The sequence below is a fragment of the Carassius auratus genome, chromosome 40 (genome assembly GCF_003368295.1).
Source record: "Carassius auratus strain Wakin chromosome 40, ASM336829v1, whole genome shotgun sequence".
NCBI classification, from domain to species: domain Eukaryota; kingdom Metazoa; phylum Chordata; class Actinopteri; order Cypriniformes; family Cyprinidae; genus Carassius; species Carassius auratus.
The window spans coordinates 7,022,867-7,040,253 of record NC_039282.1 but is presented as its reverse complement, the minus strand read 5'-3'; the positions used below and the strand labels follow the sequence as shown (position 1 = coordinate 7,040,253).

Genomic DNA, 17,387 nt, shown 5'->3' with positions numbered 1-17,387 from the left:
ATGAATATGGTAATAAGATTCTGTGATTCCCGCTGCTGAAGTGAGGGAGCCGTTGAGACGAGGATGTTTCCAGTAGGACATCCCACTGTGTTCCAGCACAAGGAGTATTACTGTAGCTGTGCGACTCCCTCTGTTTGCTCAAGTGTCTCACAGGCTCTCCAGAAACCGTAAATGCTGCAGATTAACAGGAAGAGCCAGTCTTGAATAAAATGATCAGCAACTAGACGCACAGAAGCATTAAGAACGCCCACATCACCGCCAGTCCTATGCAGTCTCATTCAGTTTCATTCAGCCCAGCTGAGTCAGACATGGTCATTAATCAAGGGCTCAGGGACAGACAAAAGGCCTTGTGCATTCTCAAAAGCATAATGAGTTTTGGGTTTGTTTTAGACCTACAGTGCAACGTTTGTTGTCCGGTTTTTTCATTTGTAGACAGACTGTTCCACAAATCTTGACCCAAGCATTGGACTGTACACGCTGTCACCACTTCTGAGTATACAGTATGCCTCAGACGCAGCCGTGTTTACTGTGAAGCAAACACAATGTGACCCTTTCAGGATGAGATTGTACAGAGCTGCTGTTCTCACTGCTAAGACAAGCACAGAACTTTCTTAATGCTCTGACAATTATGATAATACTTGACTAATAATAATAATATTTTACTGGCAATTGCTATCAAAAGAAACATTTCCTCTGCCAAGTAAACATTGATAAAAAAGAAATTCAGGAGTCTTTGATGAATAGTAAGTTGAGCATTTATTTGAAATGGAAATATTTTGTTACATTATGTCTTTACTGTCACTTTACTCAACTAATGACCACAAGATAGAGTCATTATAAAAAAAGATATGGTTTAAAAATATTACCCATTTGCTTCTTGGCCAGCTTGTAAGAGTTGTGCATGTAAACCTAACTCCACTGCAGTCTTTAGTGTCCTTGTTAGCGCGCCTGTCTCCTTCCCGGAAACACTCTTAGAGAGGCTCGAGTAGAACCTGAGGGGTTACATTGGCAAGTGTTATTTGTTTCCTGGGTACAGGACGTGTCATGTTTATCTTTTCCTTCTTTTCTCTTTTATGTGCAGACTGTGAGCATCTGATCAGGCGAATGTTGGTGTTAGACCCCTCCAAGCGTCTGTCTATAGGACAAATAAAGGAACACAAGTGGATGGTGATGGAGGTGCCTGTGCAGAGGCCGATGTTATATCAGCAGACTGTAGAGGGGGAGGCTGGTGTGGGAGAATACAGTGAACAGGTGCTCCGGTTGATGCACAGTCTGGGCGTTGACCAGCACAAGACAGTAGAGGTGAGAAATGTATACAAATTTCAAGAAATGTAATTGCATCTGTAATATTCACACAGACTTGACTAATGTGGCTCTTTTTCGTTCTTTTTCTCTGTTTTGCAGTCTCTTCAGAATAAGAGTTACAATCATTTTGCTGCTATCTACTACTTGCTGGTTGAGAGGCTAAAGGCCCACCGCTGCAGTTTCCCAGTGGAGCCCCGACTCGATGCCCGCCAGAGACGTCCCAGTACGATTGCAGAGCAGACTGTCGTCAAGGTACCACTCTTCAAATTACCTCTTAAAATGAAAATATTAACAGTAGAGTAAGTATGTTTGCCAACTAGTTGACTTTCCGTATCTCTTTCTCTGCACCACAGGCGAGCAGCGCTGCTCCTCAGGTGAGCCTCCTGCCTCAGAACATACGTCTCCTGAGATCCCCAGCTGTGCCTCAAGCCCCTGCAGACTCCTTCACGTTCCCTCAGTCCTCCTGTGCTACTGAACACAGCCTCATGGAGGAGGAGGTTGGGACTCCCAAAGTGAGTGAGAAATGGATTAGAGGTTGAATTAGGGGCCTAAAACGCGTGGAAAACACTAGGCGCACCGCTTTCTCCTTCTTTCCAAAGCGCTCGGGCAGAAGCGTTTCTGAGGCGTCTGCCTTTGCTAAGCAACCATGACCTGCTCTCTCCATGAAGACGCGGAAATTTCAGCAAAGGATAAATGGATTTGCAGCACTAAAAATCGCTCGCAGTAGCTCTGCTACTAAATTTATTTCAAAAAGGCAATCCATATACAGCTATGATCAGTTGTTCCTTCATCTTGGCTGAGTTTTCAACGTTGTTACGGGAAAGGATGAAGCTGATTGGTTAGTTCTTGTCACATGACCTGCGGTGCGCTTGCGGCATTCTGAAAAGTTGAGATGTTTTTAACTCGATGCGGCGTGCGACAAACTTGCGTGCGCAAAAGACGCGATATGTGAACGGCCCCTTATGGAGGAAGGAAGCTTGTGTTTCTCTTTGTAGTCTGTTTAAACCTTAAAGGGGGGGTGAAATGCTATTTCATGCATACTGAGTTTTTTACACTGTTAAAGAGTTGGATTCCCATGCTAAACCTGTACAAAGTTTCAAAAATTAATTTGTATGTTTGAAGGAGTATTTTTGTTCCAAAGTTTCGGAAAGTTTTTTCCGAGAATGGCTCTGTGTGACGTTAGATGGAGCGGAATTTCCTTATTGGGTCCTAAGGCACTTCTGCCGGAAGAGAGCGCGCTCCCGTATAGCAGAGCACTGAGAGGCTGAGCACAGACATTCACTGATCAGAGCGAGAGCGTTGCGAAATGTCACAGAAGTGTGTTTTTGGTTGCCAGGGCAAGACAACCCTGCACAGATTACCAAAAAAAAAAAAACAGCATTAAGGGACCAGTGGATGGAGTTTATTTTTACAGAGCATCAACGGAGTTGTGCAAGTGTTTGTGTTTGTTCCCTGTATTTCGAAGATGCTTTGAGGCCGTTTGACGCCGGGTTTGCACATCGTTTATTTCTTAAGGATAATGCAGTCCCAACGAAAAAGGGTCACGATCGTGTGTTGGAACCGCATGCGGTGAGTAAAACTGCTTCAAATATCTCTTTGTTGTTAACTTAGCTATCGGCGCTTAAGCACATCAAGTAAACAACATGCGTTGTTGTCATCAAACTGCACTTTCCACATGTACAGCTTAAAAAAAAACAAAAAAAAAAACATTTTCCAAAACCGCTAAGCAAATATATACAGTTTTAGTACATACCACATAGAGACGTCGTTTGCTGATGCTGCTCTTGTTAAATTTCAGCCTCTGGATCTGTGTCACAGTCTCCAAACGCTCTCAACGCAAAAGCCTACTCGCGCTCGTGATTCTTTAGCTCCGCCCACACGTCACGCCTCTAGGCGCTCGTGTTTTTCCGGGAAAAATTGGTACAGACTATCTTTCTCTTATGAATATAATAAAACTAAAGACTTTTTGGAGTTATGAAGGATGCAGTACTACTCTATAGGTACTCAAGATTAACAGGATATTGAGTGAAAACGAGCATTTCACCCCCCCCCCCACCCTTTAAGTTTTTACTGTAGCATAGCAAATGTTTAAGATCTTCTAAATTTTGAGTGTCAAAGCTGTCATTAGATAAAATGGAAGCCAAGAACAATAATTTTTTGCAAAGAGGCAATATTTTCCACTTTTATTTAATGGGATTGATTGATGGGTTTGTTGATTGATTGATAGATTGATGGGCAGGGGGACGGACGGATGGATGGATGGATGGATGGATGGATGGATGAATGGATGGTAGATGGATAGATATTTATTGAGTGATTGATTGATGAAAGACTGACGGATGGATGGATGCGTGAATGGGCAGATAGATTGGATTTAAATAAATTAAGTTTTTATTTAAATAAAGGCTAAAGGAATTCTGAGGAATTTTGTTCCCACATATTAGATTTTTTATTTTCTTTCAATGTCTTGCCCAGTGTCTGCCATATATGCATTTTAGCAAAATCCCACATAATCCCGTTCTTGGGGGGTGTTGTTTAGCTGTTACAAACATCTGTTGATACAGCTTTGAATCTGACTGCTGTCCATTGAGTGCTCTTACACTACTTCCCAAAATTGCTGTTAAGCAATTCAGTCCTTCCAAGGTCAGGCAGTGGGCCTGGCTGTTTGCTCGGGCCTCCTCATCACGCCTGCTCCCTGAGGAGCCTTTTGTTCAGAACCATTCTGACAGACGGCCAGAACGGCTGCCAACTTGGCATACAGAACAGGAATAACAGCACAGGAGCCGGCCAGCTCTGCCACTCTATCTCCTCACTAGAGTCCTATTTACACTGTCTTCATTTTTATCTGTCTGTCTCTCTCTGCTGTCACTCTGAGACAGTAATCAGCTCTCTCCAAGATTCTTCTTTCATGCACATACTTTGTTTTAATGCCTTTTGCGTCGATGGGGGAGAAGCTGTTTACTTTGGTGGTTTCTAGCCTTAGTCATTTTGTCTCTGTGCATGATGGTGAGGTGAGACGTACACTGTGAGTGTGTTTCCCCTTGAGGCCGTCCACAGCTGTTTGGCTTACATAAGCGGGTCAGACTGCAGTGACACACATTAGATGTGACAGCTGTCCATTCGCTCCGGCTTAGTCGTTCCACTCTTTCTTCTCTCTCTCATTCACTCTCACATACTTGCACACACAGACTTTGTGTGTGCTGGTATTTTACCCTCTTCGGAAATGTGGAGTTAGTGAGCATTCATGGCTAAAACATTGCATTAGCCAGTTCCTCTCTTGAACAATGTCTTCAATAAACAATGTACAAAATTCCTCTTATTGTAAAACTTTTAATCTGTAAATGTCACCTGCATACATATATGGATATGTTTACATTGTTTCTTGAATACATATTTTAGGAGAGGAAGTAATTGATGCAAAACTCAGTAAGATGTTTTTCTGGTTGGTATTTATTTAAGTGACATTTTCGACATTTGACTAGGATATTTAATGCCAAAAAATAGTCCAGTGTTATTTAAGTATCATTAATGTTATTATAATTTTTGTTCATATTTAGAATTAGATTATATTTTTAATATTTTCTGGTTTCATTTTAATTTTAGTTAAAGGTTTAGTAATTTTGTAGGATTTTTTTGTCATTTTAGTAGTTTTTCCTCTTTTTTTAATATATGCATATAATTTTAATACATTTGTATTCATCGGTTTTAGTTAATTTAGTTTATTTAGAACTTCAAGTTTAATTGAAATTGAAAAATGTTGCCTTGGCAAGGTTACATTTTCTTACATATTTTATTTCAGTTTTTTTTTTTTTTTATGGTTTTAGATTTAATTAACAAATAACAATGTTTTTTTTTTTTTGTTCTTTTTTTTCAACAAAAGGCTATGTATGGTTGGAGTGTGGACAGGAGGACTTGGTGACATTAGCTAAAAAACAAATGTTGATTCTGAAGTGGGGCAAGTTATATCTTGGATTGCACAAAATAGTGTCTGTTTTCAGACAGGTTTCCCCAAACAAGCCGCCATGTGAACAAACAGATAGCCTTGCCCCAAACTCACACCATTGGTCGAGGCAGTGTTGCTGTTGTCTAGCTAGTTTGCTCTGTTTGTTCAAACTAGCTGAGCAATATTTTGAAAGCTCCATAGAGATGATGTTTAAATTTTGAGGGAAATAAATGACTGCAAACATCTTATTTATAGTTGTCTCTGCATATTAAGATGAGACATTTTTGCACTGAAAAATGACATACTTCCCTTTTAAGATCAGAGGAGGAATAGTGACACTCTCCAGTGTGAGATGTTTAAAATATGAATCTTGGTCTCAGAGTACGACACAGCCCCTGGTTGGGAGGGGATGGCAGGGATTACATAATTTGTTCAGAGTCTGTATAATCACACTGTTTGTGTGTGAAAGGGCCGGGCAAAATAATGGGCTGAAATGAAAAAAAAAGGAGAGACTGAAAGAGATAGAAGGAAGGAAGAAAAATAGAGAATCTGTGGCCGTTCTTTAAACGGGGGGTGAAATGCTATTTCATGCATACTGAGTTTTTTACACTGTTAAAGAGTTGGATTCCCAGGCTAAACATGGACAAAGTTTCAAAAATTAAGTTGCACGTTTGAAGGAGTATTTCTGTTCCAAAAATACTCCTTCCGGTTTGTCACAAGTTTCGGAAATTTTTTTTCGAGTATGGCTCTGTGTGACGTTAGATGGAGCGGAATTTCCTTATATGGGTCCTAAGGCACTTCTGCCGGAAGAGCGCGCACTCTCGTAGAGCAGAGCACTGAGAGGCTGAGCACAGACATTCACTGATCAGAGCGAGAGCGTCGCGAAATGTCACAAAACAAGTGTGTTTTTGGTTGCCAGGGCAAGACAACCCTGCACAGATTACCAAAAAAAAACAGCATTAAGGGACCAGTGGATGGAGTTTATTTTTACAGAGCATCAACGGAGTTGTGCAAGTGTTTTTGTTTGTTCCCTGCATTTCGAAGATGCTTGTTTTACAAACAAGGCCCAGTTTGACGCCAGATTTGCACATAGTTTATTTCTTAAGGATAATGCAGTCCCAACGAAAAAGGGTCACGATCGTGTGTTGGAACCGCATGCGGTGAGTAAAACTGTTTCAAATATCTCTGTGTTGTTAACTTAGCTATCGGCGCGTAAGCACTTCAAGTAAACAACCATGCGATGTTGTCATCAAACTGCACTTTCCACATGTACAGCTTAAAAAAACAAAACAAAAAAAAACAGATGACATAAAGTGGAACTTAGTCATTTTCCAAAACCGCTAAGCAAATATATACAGTTTCAGTACATACCACATAGAGACTGATTGCTGATGCTGCTCTTGTTAAATTTCAGCCTCTGGATCTGATTCTGGATCATAAATATACACTGAATCTGACTGTTAGCCATGGTTTGTTTTGGATTATGGTTTTTTCCTCACGTTAATGTCACAGCTTCCAAACGCTCTCAACGCAAAAGCTTACTCGTGCTCGTGATTCGTTAGCTCCGCCCACACGTCACACCTCCAGCCGGTCGTGTTTTTCTGGGAAAAATCGGTACAGACTATCTTTCTCTTATGAATATAATAAAACTATAGACTTTTTGGAGTTATGAAGGACGCAGTACTACCCTATAGGTACTCAAGATTAACAGGATATTGAGTGAAAACGAGCATTTCACCCCCCCTTTAACCGTGTGCTGGGATAAGAGAATTCCTGGCCCAGCATGCTACAGGAAACTCAACTCATCCAGATGATCCATGTTGGTTGAGTGTGTGTTTGATGGCATGTCTCCTTGTACTCTGTCTGCATGAGGCTCTGACAGCCCTCTCAGCCAAAACACACTTCCCGTCCCTGCATTCCAGAATTCCACCCCCTCTTCTCCAGCTCACTCATTCGTTTGAGAGAAAAGCAAGAGTGAAAGAGAGGGAGCAATAAAAAAAAAAAGGCGAAAATGGAGAGACTGCAGTGCTTTTGTTTACACTCAGTATGTCCCCAAATCATTAGGGAATGTATTCATGAAGTTCAGCTTGTCATCACAAAGCACGTTAAAGTTTGTGTGTTTGGTGCTGACTGAGTGGAAATTTGCCTCAAGAGTAATTTATGAGGGCTGATGGGAGATTAGAACTTGTACTTGGGAAATACAATGCTTGAAGGCAAATGTCTTATCTACAAAACTGGTTAAGTCAGAGTCAGTTTCTTCATCCGAAAAAAAAGAAACATGCATGTCATCTCCAAAACCTTTTAAAGGAAATGCATAAATTGCATATATAAAACGTATTTCTTGTAAATGCAACCTTTTATCTTTAAATTATACCTTTTATAGACTTTTTATCTCAACATGTGACACATTTTTAGATTAGTCTTTATCGTAATTGCACAGTTGCAACCATTTCTCATAAATGTGACTAATTCATACAGTTTTACAGTAACTATGGAACTTAAAATATGATTTATTATCTTGCATTATGATTAAATCTCAGATTTGCGACTTTGAATTAACATCTCCCACTTGCAATTTCTGGTCCTCTAGAAAAGCTTTCCAAATATTTTTCACTACAAAAAACATTATATTTAGAGATCTTTACATTGTTTTGCAGGTCACCGGCTGCATGCTGGACCCCTTGCCCCCTGTGGCTGTTCGCAAATCCAGCGCCTCGTCCCCCAGCAACATGATGGAGACATCTATAGATGAGGGCATTGAGACGGAGGAGCTGGACACCGAGGATGATCATACCCACGTCTTCAATGCCTATCAGACAGCCCGCTTTGGACAGCGCAGACACACACTCTCTGAGGTCACCAATCAGCCAGGAATCATGACCAGTGGAGGTGGGTGTGGCTTAAGGGTAACCGCAAGGTTATAGGTTCAAACCCCACTTCATTATCCCTGTATTAATAGTATCAGTTTAGATGAAAATGAAAACTTATCGTCACCTCTCTGTTTACCCAGGTAAACTGTTCAGCGTGGGTCATAACCCCTCACTGGGTAGCGTGGACTCAGAGTATGATATGGGCTCCATGCACAGTGACCTCAGTCTACTGGAGGATGCACCCTCTCTTAATGAGGTGGTCCTGGGCAACACACCCATGACTCCGCCTTTCATCAGCGCTCGGCCCGCTAACCCCACCATGCAAGCGCTGAGCGCCCAGAGGAGAGAGACACACAACCGCTCTCCCATTAGCTTCCGCGAGGGCCGCAGAGCATCAGACACCTCACTCACACAAGGTGAGAAGCATCCTGGGATTACAGAGAGATAGATATATATATATATATATATATATATATATAGTATCATTCCAAACTTTAGAGTTGACAAGATGTTTTAAAATAAATTAATTTTACATTTTTTTATAAAATTTACTTTTATATTGCATAACTGCATTTATCAAAATGACATTTACAAAAGCTGTTTCAGATAAATGCTGTTCTTTTGAACTTTCTTTTCATTGAAAAATCCTGAAAAAGAATGATTCTGCATAAATATTAAGCAGCACAACAGTAATACACTGTTGTTATACTGATAATAATATTAAAACGGCTTGAAATTAAAATAAAAATGTGTTAAAATATTAAATCATTAAAAAATATGCAGAAGTTTCCATGTTTACTAGTGGTCTCAAGACGATTGGATCCCGCTGTGGTATGTGCGTTGGATTCGATTTCTCTTCATTCTCTCAAACCTGTTATTTACACAAACTATCTCTCCATTTCTCTCTTGTTTTCCTCTAAATGCACCACCCCCTGTCAGGTGAATCATTATGTTGAATCAGAGAGCGCTTTGAAGATTAGGCCAACTCGGTCCTATTGAGTTCTCTCATCCCGTGGCCTGAATAATTACCCTTAATCACTTGAAGCCCTAAAATAACCTGAGAATCCTTTTTTTCAACCCTCTTCCATTCAGCAGCAGAGGAGTCAAAAACCACTAAATGGCATTTTAATATGCACTTAAGCATTTTCAGCCTGCCGGGACATACCTTCTCCTGAAATAGATTGATTAGCCACGTTAAGTTTGATCGCATGGTAGAACCGTACCAGAGCAGTGGGCCTGAGGGAATGAGTCACTTCCTCTTTTCTGACACTCCCATGTGAAAATGCATGATCACTGGATGTGGACACAGGGGGTGGAACATCATCTGCTGATCTGTAAGTCATTCGGAAATAACTCAGTCAGTGCTATTATTCATAATCTTATTTCTCTCTTTATGTAGGCTTGGTGGCCTTTAGACAGCACCTACAGAATCTGGCACGGACCAAAGGTATCCTGGAGCTAAATAAGGTGTATGAGCAGATGGGCTCTGGAGAAACTCCTTCCCTTGGGCTGCTGAGCCCTCAGGCCCATCCACATGACTTGTTGGACCCTGCACTACAGGTCAGTCCACCAGGGAAGCTAACCTTAGATCGGTTTTGTAGTATCGCTCACAATCGGGAATTACTAATTCAGAGGTTTCAAACTGAAAAAAGAAGGCTAAAAAGAGGTTAACCTAGTAACTAATTATGTTATGTGTTTTTTATGGTTCCTCTCTTTATATAAGCCAAATACATTAAACTGCAGAACTGTTTTCTTGAGCATCAAATCAGCTTATTAGAATGATTTCTGAAGGATCATGTGACACTCAAGTTTATTATACTGATATACATATGTGCATAAAATTAAATTAATTGGAGTCATGGGAAAGGGCCTTAATCCTGGGATGTTGATGCAATGGTGGCGTCATTGCAAGGTTGAGGTGATCCAGGTTACCAAAACCTTCTCCATCTCCATTTTTGTGAAATGCATTACTCCAAGAAGCACTGTGTGCATTCATTTGTTTGGAAACTGTCAGAATGCCCTTACTTGAACTCTTCTACCCTTATAACCTCCTTACTGACACACAGACAGCCCCGCTTATGTAATTACGGGAGAAGAAGCAGCCAATTGTCAGTTGTTTACTGTCCATCCGGTAAGACCCCTGAATGAGCCCATTGTTGAGTAACAGGCTGGTGACTGGTGCCCAATGCTCCAATGCAGACTCACCAAAGACCAAATAAATACTTATGGGAATAACACATAGGGATACCACGCTGAGCAGGCGCCAGTGTCTCGATGAAGTCCAAGAAAAAAAATCAGCTCTAAATCGAGTTCATTTTGCTGGGCTAATATACAAGTGAAATGATCTTCCATTAGAGGCATGTGTCATTGTGAGGATTAGCTACTAGAGAAGACTAGCATGTTTTTACCAGAATCCCTCTGGGTCAGCGGACAGCTATTCGGCCTTTTCATAACCAAGTAATGAATTCATGCATTTGAGTGCACAGCCGTCAATGTGGCTGCATAGCGAGGCACTGACATGTTTTCTGTGTGCAGGAGGAAAGAGGGCACCAGCACGACATGGCTCTGTGCTCAGGTGGAACACACCCTGCGCTGTTGTCAAGGAGACAGAGTCTGGAGCCGCAGTACCTCTCTCACAGAATACAGGTGACGCACCTTTATTTCTGCCAACGTCATCTAAATAACACACATTTTAGCTCATCTGAGATGTGTGTACATTTATAAAGCACATTGCCTCATGGTCTATAGGAGTTGGTTATTAATAATAGTTTAAGACAGACATAACATGGCAAGATCCTCCAAACCAACAAGGGTACCTTAGAAATTACATAGCACCATGTCAGCAGCCACACACAATACCTTTCGTCAGTGAGTTTTGTAGTAGAGCTTCTAGACATTTGCAAATCATTTATTATTTAATACTCTAGTGATTAGTGAATGGGATCGAATCTGACTTGCAACATTCCCCGTTTGCACACCCCCCTCCCCTTTTTCTGCTATTGCTACCAATAAAAGTGATAAAACGGCAAAAGTTCACTGCAGTATTTCACTAGATGTCCATGGCAGTGCGGGACTATTTCTACTGCTTTGCATTTCACAATCCTCACCGTTGTGTATCTTTGTACAGAAAGCCACACTGATGGCCAACAGCCCCAGCAGCTGCCAGATGTTCTGCAAAGAAACTCCTCGCAGTCTTGAGCAGCAGCTGCAGGAGCACAGGTATTTCAGGAACTACAGATTACTCTGCATTCCCTTAATGTCAAACCGGTGATCTATCTGTGAAACCCCTTCTGTTTGATCCGCAGGCTGCAACAGAAACGTCTGTATCTTCAGAAACAATCCCAAATGCAGGCTTACTTTAACCAGATGCACATTGTGGAGGACCCTTACGCTCCCTGTGCAACCATGGGCCACCAGGACTCTGGAGCCCCACCTCAGCCCCAGGGTTCGATAGCACCAGCACATCAGCAGAGTTCACAGGCCTCACCTCAGTTTGCACATACACAGCCTCTCGGCCACCTAATGGAGCCCAACCCAGAATCCCTGCCGTATGAGCCCTACCTGGGCCATTATGCTCAGATGCAGCCTCTACCACAAAGCTTCTCTGCTCAGCTGCAGCCCCAACACCCCGAACCCCTCAACTACACCTACCCAGCCTGCGATCCAAGCCACTCCGCCTCAGGAGAGACACTGTACCCCGAGCAATATGACTATCCTCTTGATCCCGGGCAGCTGCCTCCACCTGCAGAGGGCGGCCCGGCTGGGTACGAAGGGCTGACATTGGCCGACCCATTTCTGGACAGCGAAATGATGGAGACGGTTGACCCCCAGCATGGTTTTGTGCTGGTGAAATAAGCCGAGACTCGATTAACCAGTATTAATTACCTTGATCTCTGACTCACTACGGATGAATTGACGGATGAGATGTCACAGGGACGGATTGAGTTTTGTACGTTCAACGTTTAAGTTGCAGCAAATGTGAGCTGTAATCTTTATACTTCATGAAACTCCTCCCTACCTCCCTCCTCGTTCTCCAGTGGTCCCACCTGCTGCTCTCTCACAATAGAGTACCGGATGGCGTGGCGTACAGGCCAACTGCAATGGGGGCTCCGAACTGACCGCAGGATAGGAGCTGCTCGCTACGCGCCGTATGTTGCACAAAGACTAGATCTGCAATACGGAGCCCGCTCGGTGGCACAATCAAATATTGACACATTTAGTACTGAACAAAATCACTCAAAGCGTCTGACTTTGATTATGAAAGACTAGTCATGCGCACTCAATAAGTGCAGTGTTAGTTAAAAACTCATGGCAATATAGAAGCAATATACTGATTCATCTAGAACTGAAAAAAACGAAGCCATAAGTCAGAACTGCACCACCCAAAACTGCTATCACCAGATGTTTCTCAACTTTTAAACGGCCAGAACCACAGATACTTGTGGACGAAGCTGTGATTTTCACTGGATTCCCTCCTCACGCTCATAAAATAACAATCTGTTCTCCTTGAACCACAACAGTGTTATTTTGTCTGTTAATATTCCTCCAAATTTGCGCACCATGAACGATGAGTCATGACTCTATTTACACAGAGATGATTAATAAGGAGCGGTTTTTAAGTCAGGTGATATCATCACATCCATGGGCAGTGTTGGTATGCGTTTAAATGATTTAGAGGATTATTATATTGCTGATATGTACACTAAAGAATACATCAGCATTCAAGTCACAAGACACTGGATAGTTCTGCTAATTCATTGCATTTACGACAGACAAAACGGAGATTGTTTTTGTTCGCAGCACTTAGTAAATCTGTTCTACTTGAAATGACAAGTCTGTGACTAAACCCAGATATCAGATACTCTACAGAGAACGATCATCACGCAAACTGATCGCAAGGTTCAGAGCTTTGTAACAGAACACGTATTAAGGCAGATAATATACTGGAGCACTTTGTCAAAGAAGCTAAAGGAAATGTAGCTGAGGAGACGGCAGATGGGTGAGGTGAACCTGCTCTGCTAGTTTCGTCAAACAAGAGACATAAAAGTCATCTCTTTCCAATAACGTGCTCCCCGCGAGCCAGCGCTCTCTCAAAGAAGGATGCCGAGAGAGCGCGGCTGGGCGATTGTTTTGTGTAACGTAGAGGTTAGAAACTTTGAAAGTGCTTTCAAAATGCAACATATTTTGTATTCAATGTGATCGTGTTCGGTGTGCCTTTTTCTTCTTTCTTTTAAGTTAAGATCTTAGAAGGATAGTTCACCTAACATTCAGTCTTCATTTACTCTCCCTCTTGTCGAGACAGACTTGTATGGCAGACTTTCGTCTGTGAAACACGTTCACGCATCAAAAAGAACTTTGAGAGTATCATGAAAAGGGCCCAAACAGGTTAAGAATGACATGAGGGCGAGTAAATGATTTTTGGGTGAATAGTTCAATAACCTTGTTTTTCGGTTTGATTCTGTTGGTATTGTAACAGCACATGTGTAGACCCGGGTTTTACAAAGGTACAAAACCAAAGTCCCCTCAGAAGTGTTCCTGTATAACCCCACCGTGTGGAGTTTGGAGCTTCTTGGTCAGCATTGTAACTGTGCTGTTTTATTTGTTTTTGTTTTGTCAATCAGTATATGCCGGTGAAAAGTATTAATAGCAATATTTCTTCTGAATAGTTCAGAATGAACAGATTAGTGAATGTGTTGCCATATCATAATCACACCTGCTGGCGAACACCATTCTTTGGACATCCTACAATTCTGCATTTACCTTCATGGTTGTTGACCACACATAAGCTAATGTGCTGTTAAGATTTCAAAAAAGATCTATTGAGCAAAGTGTTTTGTGTGTTTATTTTCTCTGGCAGGATTTTCAACATAACTCAAATTCACTTTGACTGAACTGTGTTTTTCAACTGTTTTATGGTCACTTTTACACAGCAGTAGAACACTGGTACGTTCACACGTACTTCAGTTAACCACAACATTTTTAGAACTCACAACCACATTGTCGTCAAAGTTCTGAAGTGTGATACTAACCGGATTGGTAGACTAGTTGTTTTTTCACGTCATACAGTGTGGAAAGGGTGCTTTGTATTGTGGTACACAAACGTCTCGTGTTTCTGTTTTTAATGTGTGTATTCGGTAACTTACTATGTCGCAGATATTTGTTGTCTGTTACATGAAGGTTTTACAGGTGCATCTCAATAAATTAGAATGTCGTGGAAAAGTCCATTTATTTCAGTAATTCAACTCCAATTGTGGTTGCAGTGACTTTGGTTTTCAAAAAAAACAAACAATGGAGCAACACCAGCAGATGACATTGTACCCCAAATCATCAAAGACTGTGGAAACTTAACACTGGACTTCAGGCGCTTGGGCTATGAGCTTCTCCACCCTTCCTCCAGACTCTAGGACCTTGGTTTCCAAATGAAATATGAAACTTGCTCATCTGAAAAGAGGACTCCGGACCACTGGGCAACAGTCCAGATCTTCTCCTTAGCCCAGGTAAGACGCCACTGGCGTTGTCTGTGGTTCAGCAAATTCCTTGACAAGTCTGTGTGTGGTGGTTCTTGAAGCTTTTGACCCCAGTCTCACTGCATTGTTTGTGAAGTTCACTCAAATTCTTGAATCAGTTTTGCTCGACAACCTCATAAGGCCGCGGTTCTCTTGGTTGGTTGTGCATATTTTCCCTCCACACTTTTTCCTTCCACTCAACTTCCTGTTAACATGCTTGGATAAAGCACTCTGTGAACAGCCAGCTTCTTTGGCAATCAATGTTTGTGGCTTACCCTCCTTGTGAAGGATGTCAATGAATATCTTCTGGAAAACTGTCTGATCAGCAGTCTTCCCCATGATTGTGTAGCCTAGTAAACCAAACTGAGAGACGATTTTGAAGTCTTTGGAAACCTTTGCAGGTGTTTAGAATTGATTAACTGATTGGCATGTCACCATATTCTAATTTGAATTGTTGGGTTTTTGATAAATGTGAGCCAAAGTCATCAAAATTAAAATAATTAAATAATTAAACTACTTCAGTCTGTGTGCATTGAATTTATTTAATAGACAAGTTTCACAATTCAAGTTGAATTACTAAAATAAATGAACTTTTCCACAACATTCTAATTTATTGAGATGCACCTGTAGATGCTTTTGGCCAAATACTTTTAACTAACTAAACTTTTTTTAGCATAATAAACTTTCCCTTTTACTTGAGTATTACAAAAGTACAAAGTATTCCAAATAAATAAATAAATACTTGAATAAATAAAATAAATACAGGACATCCAAATGTAATGCCTGAAAAACTGAACAATTACACAGTGAAGACGACAGCAACCCAAACAGCACCTATTGATGAATCAATGTCTTCTTTAGTTGTGTGTAAGAAAAAAATACAAATACTAATATTTTCAACTTCACTGTCATGTTCACTTTGTGTGGTTTCTTAAGTGGTCCTGTTTACTTGCATTATGTGCACACACTTACCATTCAGCGTATTTAGATTAACAATTGAAAAGCAGTGTAATGCCCCTGACAAACCCTCATAGAAATCATAGAAAGTACTTCACGCTACATCAGTCAGTTAAACAATACAGTTTTGGTGTGTAAGGGGGTTTGTGGGTTTAATTATGAGCAACAAACTAATGATTCCCTATTAGAAAATTTCAATTCATTTGTTCAGCAGAGCATTTAGAGTTCATTCTCAAAGGAAGCTTCCTCTTCTGCTGTGATTTTCACATGACCCTGAGCTCACTTGTTCTCATTCACACACCCATGTACGTTGTCGCCCTTTCTTTCTCACTCTCATTCACTCATTCTGACCACATATGAGGCAAGAGCCCAATTTCCAGACAGCTCACCACACAAGAATGCTCACAAATTACACAAATGGAGAAACTGTTGTTTTTTTCCACTGTTCTCGAAATCAACCACCACTAAATATTTTTCTTACCCAACTCAAATCAGATCGTATTGTGGCCAACTGGTCTTTTCAACAGTTTGAAAAATGTCCATTTCATACATACTGTCTGCTCAGTGCAGATCTATTTAATTTGTTTCATTTAATTATTACCTGGAACAAGAGAAAGTGTAAAACTATGGTACAAAATCGATTTTAGGTTCCTGCTCTACTTGCATAAAGCATAAGCACAAGTCATTGGCAGCAATGTTGACAGTGGAATGGTGTTACTCTTGATACACCTGACACAAATGTGTTTAATGCAATAGTTCCATTGCTGTAGAATCCTATTACTACTCATAATTATGTGGTTATCAGACATTATCCTCAGAGGAGCATAATGATTGGCACATATTAATTTGGCCTGGTAAACTGGACAGAAACAACAGATCCAATGAGGTCAGTGATGGCTGACCTTTATATAAACCTCTGGCACACAGTGTAGTATCCTAATGTGGGGATTAATAATGGGATTTTAAACCTCTCTCTCTCTCTCTCTCTCTCTCTCTCTCTCTCTCTCTCTCTCTCTCTCTCTCTCTCTCTCTCTCTCTCTCTCTCTCTCTCTCTCTCTCTCTCTCTCTCTCTCTATATATATATATATATATATATATATATATATATATATATATATATATATACCCCCATGATTAAATTGCAATGAATAATGCAACATAAAAACAACCTGCCCTTATTGAGTAAGAATAGTTTCTATATATATTTAATCCACTCATATTATCAAATCCTCATTTTCTTGGAATCCTGGTTTCCAACTGGTGTTTCTCTCATTAGGCATAACATTTTGAATTTGGCATCAGTCTATAGCAGTTTTTTCCTCACATTTGGACAAATCTCATGCATCATTTAGTAATAACTTTTATCTGTCTCAATTAATTGTTTATCACTTGCTAAAATATTGACACCATGTGTTACAACACTATGAAATCAGAAGGCATGGCCACTCCACAATCATTTGCCTTTTTAACAAATATTAAAGTTGATAAAGAAGAATGAAAGAGTTAAGAATTTTCCTTAGTCTATAAAGAGTTTATAAAATAACATTTCATCCATAAGAGGCACAACATCACAAAGGACTGGATTGGAATTATTCAGGGCTGTTCATTAGCCTCATGAAAGACCATCACAACATAAGACAAAGCATGAAATATCAACGGTGAAATCTAAGGAAACTGAATCGCTAGAGCGATATAGCACGCAACAATTAGAACATTTGCATATTCTCAAAATATTCCGATATGATTAAATATGTAGTATTAGAAATAGCAGTTGAGGAGGCATGGTCAGAGCCAGGGGAACTAAAA

At 40.8% G+C, this 17,387-nt stretch overlaps 1 protein-coding gene across 1 annotated transcript in view; it reads left to right on the top strand.

The window, feature by feature from the left end:
• LOC113058423 (serine/threonine-protein kinase SIK2-like) overlaps positions 1-14,340 on the top strand; it is a 38,033-nt gene extending 23,693 nt beyond the window's left edge. Inside the window, exons 7-15 of the mRNA XM_026226316.1 lie at positions 1,082-1,302; positions 1,405-1,557; positions 1,659-1,817; positions 7,906-8,137; positions 8,259-8,534; positions 9,518-9,678; positions 10,654-10,764; positions 11,246-11,337; positions 11,424-14,340. Coding sequence (XP_026082101.1) covers positions 1,082-1,302; positions 1,405-1,557; positions 1,659-1,817; positions 7,906-8,137; positions 8,259-8,534; positions 9,518-9,678; positions 10,654-10,764; positions 11,246-11,337; positions 11,424-11,973 — 1,955 coding nt within the window. The 3' untranslated portion in view covers positions 11,974-14,340. The remainder of the gene's footprint in view (positions 1-1,081; positions 1,303-1,404; positions 1,558-1,658; positions 1,818-7,905; positions 8,138-8,258; positions 8,535-9,517; positions 9,679-10,653; positions 10,765-11,245; positions 11,338-11,423) is intronic.
• Positions 14,341-17,387: the final 3,047 nt, after the last annotated feature.